This window comes from Pelodiscus sinensis, chromosome 18, assembly GCF_052426305.1.
Source record: "Pelodiscus sinensis isolate ZL-2025 chromosome 18, ASM5242630v1, whole genome shotgun sequence".
Taxonomy (NCBI): domain Eukaryota; kingdom Metazoa; phylum Chordata; order Testudines; family Trionychidae; genus Pelodiscus; species Pelodiscus sinensis.
In genome coordinates this window covers 33355920-33370842 of record NC_143069.1, presented here as the reverse complement: position 1 = coordinate 33370842, position 14923 = coordinate 33355920, and the positions used below count along the sequence as shown (strand labels likewise).

General features: G+C 58.4%; 1 protein-coding gene across 1 annotated transcript; it reads right to left on the bottom strand.

The window, feature by feature from the left end:
• Positions 1–4836: 4836 nt before the first annotated feature.
• On the bottom strand, positions 4837–5784 carry LOC149523391 (olfactory receptor 1J1-like). Its single transcript, XM_089770450.1, has one exon. It carries the CDS (start codon positions 5773–5775, stop codon positions 4837–4839), a length of 939 nt encoding a protein of 312 aa, XP_089626576.1. The 5' UTR covers positions 5776–5784.
• Positions 5785–14923: the final 9139 nt, after the last annotated feature.

Sequence of the window (14923 nt, the reverse complement as noted above, 5' to 3'; positions counted from 1 at the left end):
TCCCGTCTCCGAGGGCAGCCGAGTTCGACTGTGTCTCGGTAAACACCAAGGAGTTCCTGCAGGCCACTGTTCCCGGACACTCACCGAAATTCCTCGAAAGGCCCAGTGTGGCCCCTCTCACCAGCTTCCCTTAATTCCCCCCAGCTCTGGACACCCCCGTGGGCCCTGCTCATGAGACCAAAGATGCCTCGTGTAAGCCAGAAGCGCGCCAGCCTCGCCTTGCCCAGAGTTACTGCCCGGGCCAGTGAAGTTGGTTTCCCTCGTCTGCCAATGATCCAAAGGCTGAATTTGGGTTCCTGGGGAGCTGAGTGAGAGCGAGAATCAGGATCCAAACGTCCGTGAGAGCCCCCGGCAAGGGGGTTTCCTCATAGCACGGAGCCTTTCCCGACCCTCCATGATGCCGACCACAAACTTTTGCCGGTTCTCATAGCCAGGATGAGGACCGGCCGGTTATCTCTCTTGTCCCAGCCGTGTAGATTCTGTGGGCGCCCACTCGCCCTGTGGCCTCACTGCCAGGGGCGCTGTGGGGCTCAGAACCGGAACCCGGCTCGGAACAGAACGAGAGACATTCCGGGGGGATAAGTCCAGCGCTGGCTCGGAGCCGGGACAGGCAGGGAGGCGGGTCGATATTGATCCATCACTCTCTGGCTGTCACCTGTACGTGCGTCTCACGGTGCTTACGCCTCTCCACTCAGGGGCTCTTCAACCGTTTCCCCTTTGTGGACCCCTGAGAAATGCCCGGTGCAGGTGCAGCCCCCTTTGGATTCGTACCCGTAGCCTGGGAACCACCCAGGTCCTGCCGACCATGGTTGTGAACGACGCGTCCCAGCCCACGACTCGGCCATGTAGACGCAGCCTCAGTGGGGAATCCACCAAAAGCCACCCGTGGTCCCCACTTCCTTGGACCCAGCCGCTCGAGTCTGGGAGGGGTCAAGTTTGGGAGAGGGGCGGGGACCCGTGGGTGAAGGGAGCTGGACACATCCCATTACCAGGGCTCGGCGTGCTACAAACCCAGGGCTCACCACTGGGTGCAGATGCTCAAAGCCTGGACTGAGAGATGCAGGGGGTGCTCCCTCCACTCTACGAATCCTGCGCTAACCACCACAGACAGGCCCTGCCACGACTCGGTTCCTTCCTCCCCACCCAGTCTGGGAACACGAGCGCCCTGCCCCGACTCTTCGCCTGGCCTGGGAACACACTCAGTTCTGCCCCCACCCCCACCCCATACCGGATACCAAAGCATAAAGGGGTAAACTGAGGCACACGTGGGTGCCACACAAGACCTGTTAGAAAACTGCCCACTTCATCACACTCTCCCATGTCTCCCACCCGCTGGCGCTCGCTTGGTGGCTCCACAGCGGGCCAGACGTGGTGTAGCCAGTTGGTCAGGTCAGCGAAGAACGGGTCTGCCTGGGGGGTCCGGTGGTTTTGTCTCAACCTGGCCTTTTAGCCAAGGCGCCGTTGGCCTTAGGGAGCAGGGGGGAGCTAGGGCACTGGGCGCGGGTGTCAAGGGATCAGAGACAGGAAGGCAGCCTGGTCCTGCGCTGGGATACACCCTGCTCCCTCTTCCATTCATCCCCATGACTGGTAATGGCTCCCTGTTGCTCTGGGCCTCGTTAGCAGCTGGGACTATTGGGAGCAGGCCGGGGGGAGGAGGGGCAGCAGGAGTTTGGGGTAACTGGGGTTTGTCCCACGCTAGGGGAAGCCGTTTGCAGATTCACCTCCCCGCCCAGTGCCAACGCAGAGCCCTGTGAAACGCCCGGCGTCGTCACGACCTTCCAAGCTCCCCTGCAGAGACTGAGGGTATGTCTACACTACAAAGTTAGTTCGAACTAACTTTCATAGGCGCTACACAAGCGCTGCGTTAGTTCGAATTTAATTCAAACTAACGGAGCGCTGAGTTCGAACTAGGTAATCCTCATTCCACGAGGATTAAGCCTAGTTCAAACATACTAGTTCGAATTAAGGGCTGTGTAGACCCCTAATTCGAACTAGTGGGAGGCTAGCCCTCCCCAGCTTTCCCTGGTGGCCACTCTGGGCAACACCAGGGAAACTCTTCTGCCCCCCTTCCGGCCCCGGAGCCCTTAAAGGGGCACGGGCTGGCTACGGTGCCCGTGCCAGGTGCAAGCCTGCCAGCACCCAGCCAGCAGACCCTGCACCTGGCACGGCTCGAGCCACCCACCCGATGCCCCCCAGCCCTCCCCCTCTTCCCGGGACCAGGCTGGCGGCTCCCGGGAGCTTGCCCAGGACCGCAAGAGGCGGGCACCCACCTGGGCTAGTGCAGACATCGTGGACCTCGTCCACGATCTCCGCACTAGGCACAGGAAAGTGGCCGGCTAGGGCAGGAGAGCTGCCAGCCTGGCCACCCAGGAGCAGGTGTGCATGAAAATCAAGGTGGTCCACTGAGACCCCCAACCCTGAGCCCTCAGCTTACAATGGCCGTCCTGGGTCAGACCAAAGGTCCATCTAGCCCAGTAGCCTGTCTGCCGACAGCGGCTAACCCTAGGGACTCTGGAGGGGATGGACCGAAGACAGTGACCAAGCCATTTGTCTCATGCCATCCCTCTCCAGCCTTCCACAAACCTTGGGCAGGGACACCACTCCTACCCCCTGGCTAATACCACTCCATGGACCCAACCTCCATGACTTGATCTCACTTCCCTTTAAACTCTGTTTTAGTTCTAGCCTTCACAGCCTCCTGCAGCAAGGAGTTCCACAGGTTGACTCTTTGCTTTGTGAAGAATAACTTTCTGTTACTAGTTTGAAGCCTGCTACCCATTCCTTTCCTTTGGTGTCCTCTAGTCCTTCTTTATGGGAACTAATGAGGAACTTTTCTGTATGCACCCTCTCCACCCAACTCCTGCTTTTAGAGACCTCTGTCCTGTCCCCCCTCCATCTCCTCTTTTCTAAGCTGAAAAGTCCCAGTCTCTTTTGCCTCTCTTCATATGGGACCTGTTCCCAACCCCTGATCATTTTAGTTGCCCTCCCCTCTCCCACCCTCTCTCTTCCCCTCTCCCACCTCCTTTTCCCAGTCTCCCCCAGTTTTGTTCAATAAAGACAGATTCCATTTTTGAACACAATTGTCCTTTATTTTGTACATCAAGAAGAGGGGCTAGGGAAGGGTAAGTGGAAGGAGGTGAGGGAGGAATGGGGTACGTGCCCCCGATGGGGAGGACTGGGCTGGCTCTGCGGGCTTCTGGGTGTGGAAGCTCTCCTGCAGCCCCCCAATTGCCCCCTCTCCCCAGATGGCAGCCTGCAGCAAGTGCAGCCGGTCTGATGGCCGAGTGCTGTGATGTGCCCAGTGTGGGTACTCCGGGCAATCCAAGCCAGGACTGCTTTGCAAGCGGGGCACCCCTGAGAACTGTCTGTCCGGGGTGGGGGTCGGGACCCTTTAAGCACAGCCCTCGGCTAGCCTGAGGCAGCAGCTCCACGCTCTAAGTCCTCCTCTGATGCCCTGCCGGCACTGCTTCCGGCCAGCCTTAAGCCCGGTTCAGGGTCCACTTAATGTGGTCATGCTAGTTCGAATTAGCAAAATGCTAATTCGAACTAGTTTTTTAGTCTGGATCCGTTAGTTCGAATTAGCTTAGTTCGAATTAACTAATTCGAACTAAGTTAGTTTGAATTAACGTTGTAGTGTAGACGTACCCTGAGTGGGGGAGTGCAGTGCGGGAGGGGTCTGTGGGCACCGCTGGGAGTGTCAGACCAGGGCTAACTGCTTTGAACTGGGGCTTCTTCCGGCCCCGGTCCTCTGCTCTAAGGCCCAGCCAGCCACAAAGGCCCTTCTGTTTACTTCAACACATCACACACGCCACCCCTTAGACACTCCAGCTCCCCCCAGGCCAGCCCCTGCCCCTCCTTACACAGACGAGTGGCTGTGGAAAGCAAGCTCAGCAAATCTGAACTTTCGCCATTTTGGAAACTGACTAGCCCGGAATAACTGTCTGCGTCTACACACGGCAGTGAAACAGGAGTTCAAAGTAAACCCCTTACTCGAATTAGTTGTTCTCGTGGAATGGGGTCAGAGCGGACCACAAGCTAAATGTGAGCCAGCAGTGTGATGCTGTTGCAAAAAAAGCAAACCTGATTCTGGGAGGCATTAACAGTTGTGTTGTGAGCAAGACACGAGGAGTCCTTCTTCCGCTCTGCTCAGGCCTCCGTTGGTGTTCTGTGTCCAGTTCTGGGCACCGCATTTCAAGAAAGATGTGGAGAAATTGGAGAGGGTCCAGAGAAGAGCAACAAGACTGATGGATGGTCCAGAGAACATGAGCTAGGAGGGAAGACTGAAAGAACTGGGCTTGTGTAGTTTGGAAAGGAGAAGACTGAGAGGGGACATGAGAGCGGTTTTCAGGTATCTCAAAGGGTGTCACAAGGAGGAGGGAGAAAATTTGTTCTTCCTGGCCTCTGAGGATAGAACAAGAAGCAATGGGCTTAAACTGCAGCAAGGGAGGTTGAGGTTGGACGTTAGGAAAAAGTTCCTGTCAGGATGGTGAAACACTGGAATAAATTGCCCAGGGAGGTTGTGGAATCCCCATCTCTGGAGACAGTTAAGAGCAGGTTAGGTAAGTGTCTATCAGGGATGGTCTAGACAGTGCTGGGTCCTGCTGTGAGAGAGGGGACTGGACTCGATGACCTCCCGAGGTCCCTTCCAATCCTAGTATTCTATGATTCTACTAGCGTTTTTGTATTTGTGTGTGTGCATAAGGGTTAGTTCCACGAGTCTCATGTCTGAGGAGAAAGGATCACAGGTGTCCTGGAGGACCTTAGAGGGAAGGTTTCCCAGACACATCTTGGGTGGAAAGTCCATGCCCAGTGCAGCGATGGAGCCGTGGGCTGGTCTCATTTGCCCTGAGCCAGGAACTTCCTCCTCACCCTCCTCAGGGCCGCGGCCACGTCCTTGTTCCTCAGGCTGTAGATGAGGGGGTTCAGGGCGGGTGCCACAGCTGTGTAGAAGATGGCCGCCACCCGGTCACGCTCCGGGGCGTTTCTGGAGTCTCGGTTTACATAGGGCAAGACCACGGTGCTGTAGAAGAGTGTCACCACGACCAGGTGGGAGCCGCAGGTGGAGAGGGCCTTGCGCAGGGCTTGGGCAGAGCGCAGGCGGGCCACGGCCATCCCGATGCGGATGTAGGAGGTCAGGATGAAGGCGAAAGGGGCCAGCACCACGAAGACGCCCTCGGTGCCGAGCACCAGCTCGTGGACATAGGGCCAGGTACAGGAGAGGCGCAGCAGGATTTGCAGGTTGCAGAAGAAATGCTGCGGGCGGTTGCTGCAGAATCTCAGCTGAGTGGCCATGAGAGTGTGCAGAAGGGAGTGCGGGATCACCACGGCCAATGAAGCAGCCGTCATCTTGAGGCACAGGGACCGCGTCACCACGGCGGCGTAGCGCAGCGGGTCGCAGACGGCCACGTAGCGGTCGTAGGCCATGGCAGCCAGCAGGTAGCCCTCCATGTTGCACATGGCCAGGAAGAGGAAGAGCTGGGCCATGCAGCTGGCGAAGGGGACAGTCCGATGGTGGGTCAGGGCATGCACCAGGGCCTGGGGCAGGGTGACGGAGGCGAAGCTCATGTCCACCACGGCCAGCTGGCTGATGAGGAAATACATGGGGCTGTGGAGCTGGGGGTCAGCCCATACCGCCAGCAGCAGCACGGAGTTGCCGACTAGGTTCACCAGATAGGTGGCCAGCAACCCCGCGAAGATCAGCGGCTGCAGGTCCTGGCGTTCGGACAGGCCCAGGAACACGAACTCGGAGACGGACGTCCAGTTGGCCTCGGCCATGGCGAGGGGCCGCGGCAGCACCTGAGTGGGAAGGAGAAAGGTGTCAGCAGCGACGTAACACACTGATGAATTACACCGGCCCTCTCCGGATATTGAACCTGCCCCACGTTAGGGCCTCCAGCCAAACTCATTAATGTCTGGTAATGTTGCCTGGCCTTCGCGGGTAACAGTGCAGCCATCTGTCTGCTCGGAATTTGTCTGGCTTCTACCTCCAGACCTGCCCTCGCTGTCCCTTCCTCTACCACACAGACGCTCTGTCACACCGGCACACCACGGGCTATGCTGCCAAGAGAACAAGCAAAGCTAAGGCCTAACACACTCAGAGCCGGAGGCCGGAGCAGGTCACCGCTGGGGCAGCTTCCCTCCACACGGGGACACGTCCCGGAGGAAGGCACTTAGCGTTTGCACTCGACGGAGGGCTTGGAAATTGCTCCAATGTCGCTCACAGTGTCGGTTTATAATAAAATATGGAAGTTCCGCTTTGTAACTTAGAAAACGTTCGCTCGGAACTTGGGAGCCCTCCCCTCCGCCCATCCAGAAGGTCTGTCCAGATCAGAGCGGCCCCCAGAGGTGACTGCAATGCGAGGGGTTCACGAACGCCCCTGGCACCCCTTGGAAACGCAACGGGCCAGGAGGTTCATCCTGGGGTCTGGGAAGCCGAATGAAGGAAAATCTTCCATCTCTTTGCTGCTTGACCTCGGGCAGGGTCAGAGGCACTAACTGATGCCAGAGATTCCCAGGGGTTATCTCCTGGGTCTGCCCTGAAAGGACCGGTCGCTACAAGTCGGTTGTGGACGGAATTTCAGGGGCAGTGCACTGGTGCGTGTGCATCTGCTCAGTCCAGGCTGCAAACAGCTCGCCTCTGTCTTGTCCAGCGTTGATACGGCTTTACTCCGGGGTGGCTACAGGACGTGTCCTTGGGTTCCCATCTCAGGGGCCAATTGATCTGGGGCTCAGTGACTGGTCTCTTGGGACTGGAAGCGACCCGGGCAGGAAAGGGTTTTGGGTGGAAGTGCCCCTTGATCACTACGGACCTCGAGACGTCACCCAGTCCAGCCCCAAGCTGTGGGCATAGGAGGCAAGCCATAGGGGCCGGAGAAGCCTCCGTGCCAGGAATATTCCTGGCCTGGGGCTGGGCTCCATGAAACTCACCCCCTCGGCTCCGTGCCCCCGTGTCCTCCGGCCCCACCTGCCGCCGCGGGGCAGCACAGAGACCCCGCCTGCTCCCGCAGCTCCGGCGCAGGGACGCACTGGCCAGCAGCCGGGGTGAGTGAGCAGCAGGAAGCTGCTTTAACCTGCTGCGCTACCGGTGCCTCTGCCTCCCCCCCTCCAGACATTTTACATCCCCCTGGGGGGCAGGCGGGGCTGGATAACGTGTGTGGGGAGGGCACATGGCAGCAGGGAGGCCGGGGGCAGCAGCCCCCTGCACCGTTCCAGGAGCCATTGCCGGAGGGGGGTAGCCCCACATCCCCGTGTGCGCCCCACTCCACCCAGTGCCTGCACCTTCTCCTGCCACCCCCCGTCCTGCCTCCAAACGCCCTCCCCCTCGAGGCCCCCCCTCCCTAAGACCCCCACCCCTGGCTCCACGCCCCAGCCAGCACCCACATGCCCTCCTGGAAGCTGCTCGCTGCACCCCAAGCCCTAAACTCTGTCCCAGAGCCCGCAGCCAGGCCCATGGGATGCCTGGGGGTGGCTGCCCCAGTTCCTGGCACTTGGGGGTCCCTGCAGTCACAGCCTCAACCATCCTATGCACGTGCCCCCCTGGGTGCTGGCCAGCCCGAGGGATCCCCGCCTCCCTCTTGCAGTCGGCTCTGCTCCATGCCCCCTCCCCCAGCCGCCAGGAGCCGAGGGCCGTGGCCGGGAGAGGGCAGCTGTGGAGCGTGATGCTGGGGGTTGCTCCAGGCCCCGCCCCGTGGTGAGTGCGGGAGGGGGCTGAGCCCGGCTGCCACCCCGGCCCAGGCCTCCTGTTAATCCCCCGGGGAACATGGCTGGGCGGGGTGGGAGGGAGAGAGGCTTTGGCCAGGGGTGGGGGCTGGGCTTGGGGCGGGGGGCTGGAGTGGGGCAGGGCCTGAGCTTGTGTGTGGGGGTGGCCCCAGGCTTTGTGCCCCCCCCCAGGAATGGCCCTGCCTGCTACCGTCCCCCACCCAAACTTGGGGCTGTCAGAGCCTTAGGCGGAGGGAGGGGGCAGTTTGAGTGGGGAGGGGTGTGCGCTTCACCACCAACATTCTTCCCAAACGCCCCCCCGGCCGTGGCAGGAGCCGGTGACGCGGGACCGTCCCGGACGGCTCCTTGTCCCGCCTTTGAGAAACCTGCAGGGACAGGCACCCCACGGCCCCCTGGGGTCTGACCGGCCTCCGGCCCAGCCCCCCCGCTGCAGTTCTGTGGCCACGGAGAACAGCCCCGCCCGGCCCGGCTGCCCCCGCCCGCAGCAAAGGTGAGGCTGCTTCCGCCTTTCTCAGGAGTTTGGAGCCACGTCTCCTGCGCCAGGTTTTCTGACCTTCCTGACGCCTCCCGCTCCCCTCCGGACTGGCTCCCGCCTGAGCCCTCCTTTCCAGCCCAGAACGGGACCCAGGGCTCCGGCGGAGACCTCCCGGTGTCTCCCCATCCCGTGTCCGACCCACGGCGCTGCTGTGCGCCCCGCCCGGAGCAGTGGCGCTGACACAGCCGTGTCGCTGTGGGGAGTGGCCGGGGGTTCTCCGTGGGGCGCTGTGTCGAGGCACCGCAAGGAGGGGACGCAGCCCCTGAGAGTCACAGAGCGGCGGGCGCGGTGCATCTCCAAGCCGGCGCCGCGACTGCCCAGCGCGTCCGGGAACCTACCTGAGAGGGGCCCCGGTGCTCAGTTCATCAGAGAGCCGGGGAGGGGGAGACCTGGTACCGGTTTCCAAACACACGCGCAGCCCTTCGCCCGCAGCCCTGGGAGGTTCGGGGCCAGCTCCGGCGCGGGGACGACTCTCCTCTGACGAGAGAAGGGGGATTAGGGGCGTCTACACCCTCGTTCCACTCTCCTGGGCGGCAGAGTCCTCCTGACCCTAATGAGGCTGGACCCAGCATTCTGGGGTTCCCGACCCCCCAACCGTGTGACGCTCACCGTGGGCGGGGGCGGGGCGTGGACTGGGGTGTCCCCACTCCGGGCTCCCCCCTCCGCACCGCACACTGCCCGGCCCACGGCTCAGCGCCGACAGCGCCAGGCAAATGCCCTTCCGTGCCCACTGCCCAGTGCAAACAAACCGAGTGAGGACGAGGGGGAACGTCGCTGGCAAACCCCTCGCCCTGCTCTGTGGCACGGAGCCCTCGCACGGCGTGTCCGGATGTCGGGGCAGGTCGCAGGCTGGTCCCTGTCGGTCCCAGGCCCCCGCCCCAGGCCCTGGCCGCGCTGCCGCTCAGACACTCGCTGTCGGTGGCAGGACCCTACACTCCACCGTCTGCCCCCCCCAGTCTGCCCTGCCAGGCCTCTTGGCTGGTGGAGTCGCCCTGCACCGGGCCTCTCCCAGGGTCCCCCCTGCACCCAGCCCCAGCTCGCCTCGTCCAGCCGGCATTGCCACCCAGCCTCTCCCCTGCGGTGCCCCACACGCACCCTGACCCCAGGCTCACCTCGCACAGGGGCGCATGGCTCTGACTTTCCCCGGCTTCTGCAGGGGATCCGCCGCCCCTCCATGAAGATAAACCCCAGAACGCAGGCCCCGAGGGCAGCAGAGCCACCTCCATTAGCTTAACGAGCCCCCGAGGGGGGGGCAGTGACTGAGAAAACATTCATTAGCGCTCGACTGAGGCGCCAGGGGCGCTGTGGGGCTCAGGACCGGAACCCGGCTCAGAGCAGAACGAGAGACGTTCCAGGGGGATAAGTCCAGCGCTGGCTCGGAGCCGGGACAGGCAGGGAGACGTGTCGATATTGATCCATCACTCTCTGGGTGTCACTTGTACGTACGTCTCACGGTGCTTACGCCTCTCAGCAGGGTCTGAGCTTTCTGCCATGAGCAGGACCGGCTTTGGGACGGTCTCTCGGAGGAATCCCTTCCATGGCCCCGCCCAGGCACCCCTCTCTTCCTTTTGGGCCTCCCCCCTCACTAGCTTGTGCCCCTGTGTCCTCAGACTTGTGGGCCCTTGGACTAGCTCCTCCTCAGACAGCTTCTTAGGCCAGGTCGATTTTACTCAAGTCCTTAGGGAACATCTGCACGGCAGGGAAAGAGCAAGGCTCAAAGTCAAGCACCAAGCTAACCTCTTTCTGTCCACACGCAGATCACACTCAGTGTGACAGGCTCTCCCGTTTATCCAGAGTATGATGCATTTAGTGCCAAGGACAACGGCGACAGCATTCAAAAACTCATAACGTGCTGAACATTCACGTCCTGGAAAAGCAGCGTCACCGCATTGTATGTGATAGTTATGCAATTCGACAGTGTGATGTTGCTGAGTCATGTTCAACCTTTAGCAAAGCCGGCTCAACCCAGAGACACGAGGCAAACCGATGGGTTGGCCACATGTTGATGTAATCAAATGGGCACTGTATGGGTAAGCGGCTATTCTTCGGCAGGAAGAAATGATTGAGAGAGACTTTTATATCCTGGCAAAAGAACAAGTGGAAGTTCCCGACTGTAGCTGATTCTCAAAGGAGACAAGTGGGGAAAAGAGCCACAAATTCTCTCCCCCTTCATCTCTGCTTATGATATCGACTTGGAAGACTTTGGATGGGGGAGTGATCCTGGCTGATTGATCCATCCAGTAAGACAGGAAAAGACCATGCGGTGAGAGAGACCCTCTCGCTTAGAGCTCCCGTCGCTTGTTACGTCAGGGATCAGTCTGTGTTTTGTTGAAACAAAAGACAGGACTATACAGCACTTTAAAGACTAACAAGATGGTTTATTAGGTGATGAGCTTTCGTGGGCCAGACCCACTTCCTCAGATCAAATGGTGGAAGAAAATCGGCACGACCATATATACCAAAGGGATACAATCAAAAAAAGGTGAACACATATAAAACTGACAAATCAGATTTTAGCACAGTGGGGGAGGTGTGTGTGTGTGTAGGGAGGTTAGTGTCCATGAGATAATGATATCAGGGGTGATAATTGGGGAAGCTATCTTTGTAATGGGTAAGATAATTCGCATCTTTGTTAAGGCCCATTCATATATGTGTTCAATTTTTATTATTATATCCCTCTGGGTACGTCTACACTACAGCGCTAATTCCAACTAAGCTAATTTGAACTAACGCGTCTAGAACTAAAAACTAGTTCGAATTAGCGTTTTGCTAATTCGAACTAGCATGTCCACATTAAGTGGACCCTGAACCAGGCTTAAGGATGGCCGGAAGCAGTGCCGGCAGGGCATCAGAGGAGGACTTAGAGCGTGGAGATGCTGTGTAAGGCTAGCCGAGGGCTGCGCTTAAAGGGACCCGACCCCCACCCTGGACAGACAGTTCTCAGGGGTGCCCCGCTTGCAAAGCAGTTCTGGCTTGGATTGCCCGGACTACCCACACTGGGCACATCACAACACTCGGCCATCAGCCCGGCTGCACTTGCCGCAGGCTGCCATCTGGGGAGAGGGGGCAATTGGGGGGCTGCAGGAGAGCTTCCACCCCCAGAAGCCCGCAGAGCCAGCCCAGTCCTCCCCATCGGGGGCTCGTACCCCATTCCTCCCTCACCTCCTTCCACTTACCCTTCCCTAGCCCCTTTTCTTGATGTACAAAATAAAGGACAATTGTGTTCAAAAATGGAATCTGTCTTTATTGAACAAAACTGGGGGAGGCTGGGAAAAGGAGGTGGGAGAGGGGAAGAGAGAGGGTAGGAGAGGGGAGAGCAACTAAAATGATCAGGGGTTGGGAACAGGTCCCATATGAAGAGAGGCTAAAGAGACTGGGACTTTTCAGCTTAGAAAAGAGGAGATGGAGGGGGCACAGGATAGAGGTCTCTAAAAGCAGGGGTTGGGTGGAGAGGGTGCATAAAGAAAAGTTCTTCCTGAGTTCCCATAAAGAAGGACTAGAGGACACCAAAGGAAAGGAATGGGTATCAGGCTTCAAACTAGTAACAGAAAGTTGTTCTTCACAAAGCAAAGAGTCAACCTGTGGAACTTCTTGCTGCAGGAGGCTGTGAAGGCTAGAACTAGAACAGAGTTTAAAGGGAAGTGAGATCAAGTCATGGAGGTTGGGTCCATGGAGTGCTATTAGCCAGGAGGTAGGAATGGTGTCCCTGCCCAAGGTTTGTGGAAGGCTGGAGAGGGATGGCACGAGACAAATGGCTTGGTCACTGTCTTCGGTCCATCCCCTCCAGGGTCCCTAGGGTTGGCCGCTGTGGGCAGACAGGGTACTGGGCTAGATGGACCTTTGGTCTGACCCAGGACGGCCATTGTAAGCTCAGGGCTCAGGGTTGGGGGTCTCAGTGGACCACCTTGATTTTCATGCACACCTGCTCCTGGGTGGCCATGCTGGCAGCTCTCCTGCCCTAGCCGGCCACTTTCCTGTGCCTAGTGCGGAGATCGTGGACGAGGTCCACGATGTCTGCACTAGCCCAGGTGGGTGCCCGCCTCTTGCGGTCCTGGGCAAGCTCCCGGGAGCCGCCAGCCTGGTCCCGGGAAGAGGCGGAGGGCTGGGGGGCATTGGGTGGCTGGCTCGAGCCGTGCCAGGTGCAGGGTCTGCTGGCCGGGTGCTGGCAGGCTTGCACCTGGCACGGGCACCGTAGCCAGACTGTGCCCCTTTAAGGGGTCCGGGGCCGGGAGGGGGGCAGACGAGTTTCCCTGATGTTGGCCAGAGTGGCCACCAGGGAAAGCTGGGGAGGGCTAGCCTCCCACTAGTTCGAATTAAGGGGTCTACACAGCCCTTAATTGGAACTAGTAAGTTCGAACTAGGCTTAATCCTCGTGGAATGAGGATTGCCTAGTTCGAACTAAGCGCTCCGTTAGTTCGAAATAAGTTCGAACTAACGGAGCGCTGGTGTAGCACCTATGAAAGTTAGTTCGATCTAACTTTGTAGCGTAGACATACCCTGTGGTATATACGGTCATGCCAATTTTCTTCCCCAGTGTGATCTGAGGAAGTGGGTCTGGCCCACAAAAGCTCATCACCTAATAAACCATCTTGTTAGTCTTTAAAGTGCTGCATTGTCCTGTCTTTTGTTTCAGCAAGACCAGACTAACACGGCTGCATCTCTATCACTGTTCTGTGTTTTGTGCTTTTTATTTCTTTGTAACCAGCGCTGACATTTATGCCTCGTTACTTGTACTCAACTTACAATCTGTCGGGCTGGAGTTCATCAAGCTCTTTTCTCGTCTTCTCTGGACCGGTTTGTGTCTGGATGGGAGGGGCTTGCAAACTCCTTTTGCCTCTCGTTTTCGATTTATGAAATGTTGGGCTAGCGCTGTGCTCATGTTGGCCAGAAGGGGATGAGGGAATGAGGAACTGTGCCATCCGGCTGGGATTTCGCGGTGTAATTCTTGGACGGATGGTGCATTATAGCCGGGGGCTGGGATTTACACCCCGGCGGCTGCGTGCAAGCAGACCAGGTACAGTGGCCGACACAGCAGAGGGGTGTGAAAGGAGCCGTTGGCCAGAGAACTTAGGGGACCCCGCCGTGCATTTTCTCACCGTCCAACGGTTGAGCTGGGGGTTGGGTGAGTCAAGCCATGAACCAGGTTTCAGCACCTCTTGCTTTCCCAGGTAGACATGACCTTGATGCGGAGTGCGCCAATAGCATGGCATGATCCCGACTTCCTGTCCCCTGGCCCATCGAGTCTGGGAGAGGGTCACATTTTGGAAGGGGCCTGGGATACCTGGATGCAGGGAGTTGGACACATCCCATTGCATTAGGACCCGGCGTCCCACAATTCCTGGGCTTACCAATGAGTACAGACGTTCAAGCCCTGGACTGACAGACCCAGCGTGTACCACTCCCCTTCTACTAACCCCGCGCTAACCCTGCCGTGTAGACAGACCCTGCCACGACTCAGTTCGTTTCCCACCACCGCCCACCCCAGCCTGGGAGCACAAATACACGTCGCTGGCTCGTTGCCTGTCCTGAGAGCAAATTCAATCCTGTCTCTCCGCAGACACACGCACATTGGGTAGCAAAGCTCAAAAGGGGGAAACTGAGGCAGGCAAGGGTGCCACACAAACCCATTTGGAAATTCCCCGTTTGTCATATTATCCCATGCCCCCCACCCTCTCGCCTCTGCCTCAGTGGCTAAACATCCTGCCAGATTTTGGTGTCGTGAGTTTGTCAGTCTTGGGACTCACGTTGGTTCTTTCCAGTGTGGAAAGGGGTGTGAAAGAGATTTATCAAAACATAATTAGTGTGGAGGAAGCGAATAAGGAAGGTTTATTTCCTTCTCATTTGTGCAAGACCTAGGGGCCATGAAAAGAAATTAATAGGTAAGTTTAAAATGAAGTATTTTTTCAACAGTGCACAGTCAACCTGTGGAACTCCTCGCCGGAAGATGTTGCGAAGGTGATTGTAATAGGGTTCAGAAATGAACGAGATGAAGGACACATCCACCAATGGCTATTAGCCAGGATAGGCAGGAATGGTGTCCCTGGCCTCTGTTGGTCAGAACATGCCTTGAGTACACGTTCTGTGGGCTCTGTGTGCTTGTGTGAGTAGGTGGGTGCGACCCTACAAATGTGTTAGTTCCACCAGCCTCATGTCAGAGGGGAAAAGAGCCCAGATGTCTTGGGGGAGGCAAGAGCGAAGGTTCCCCAGACACATCTTGGGTGGAAAGTCCATGCCAGTGCAGCGATGGAGCCCCAGGCTGGCCTCAGGCGCCCCGAGCCAGGACCTTCCTTCTCACCCTTGTCAGGGCTGTGGAGCTGGGGGTCAGCCCATACCGCCAGCAGCAGCACGGAGTTGCCAACTAGGTTCACCAGATAGGTGGCCAGCAACCCCGCGAAGATCAGCGGCTGCAGGTCCTGGCGTTCGGACAGGCCCAGGAGCACGAACTCGGAGACAGACGTCCAGTTGGCCTCGGCCATGGGGAGGGGCGGCGGCAGCACCTGAGCGGGGGATAGAAGGATGTCGGCCGTGACGTAACACGCTGATGAATGACGCCAGCCCGCTCTGGAGAACGGATTAACAGCATCACCCTGTGTAAAAAGTCCTGTGTTTGTGATTCCACCCAACCCTCACTAAGTTCTACGAATCGTTGCTCACCCTCTCTGCAAACAT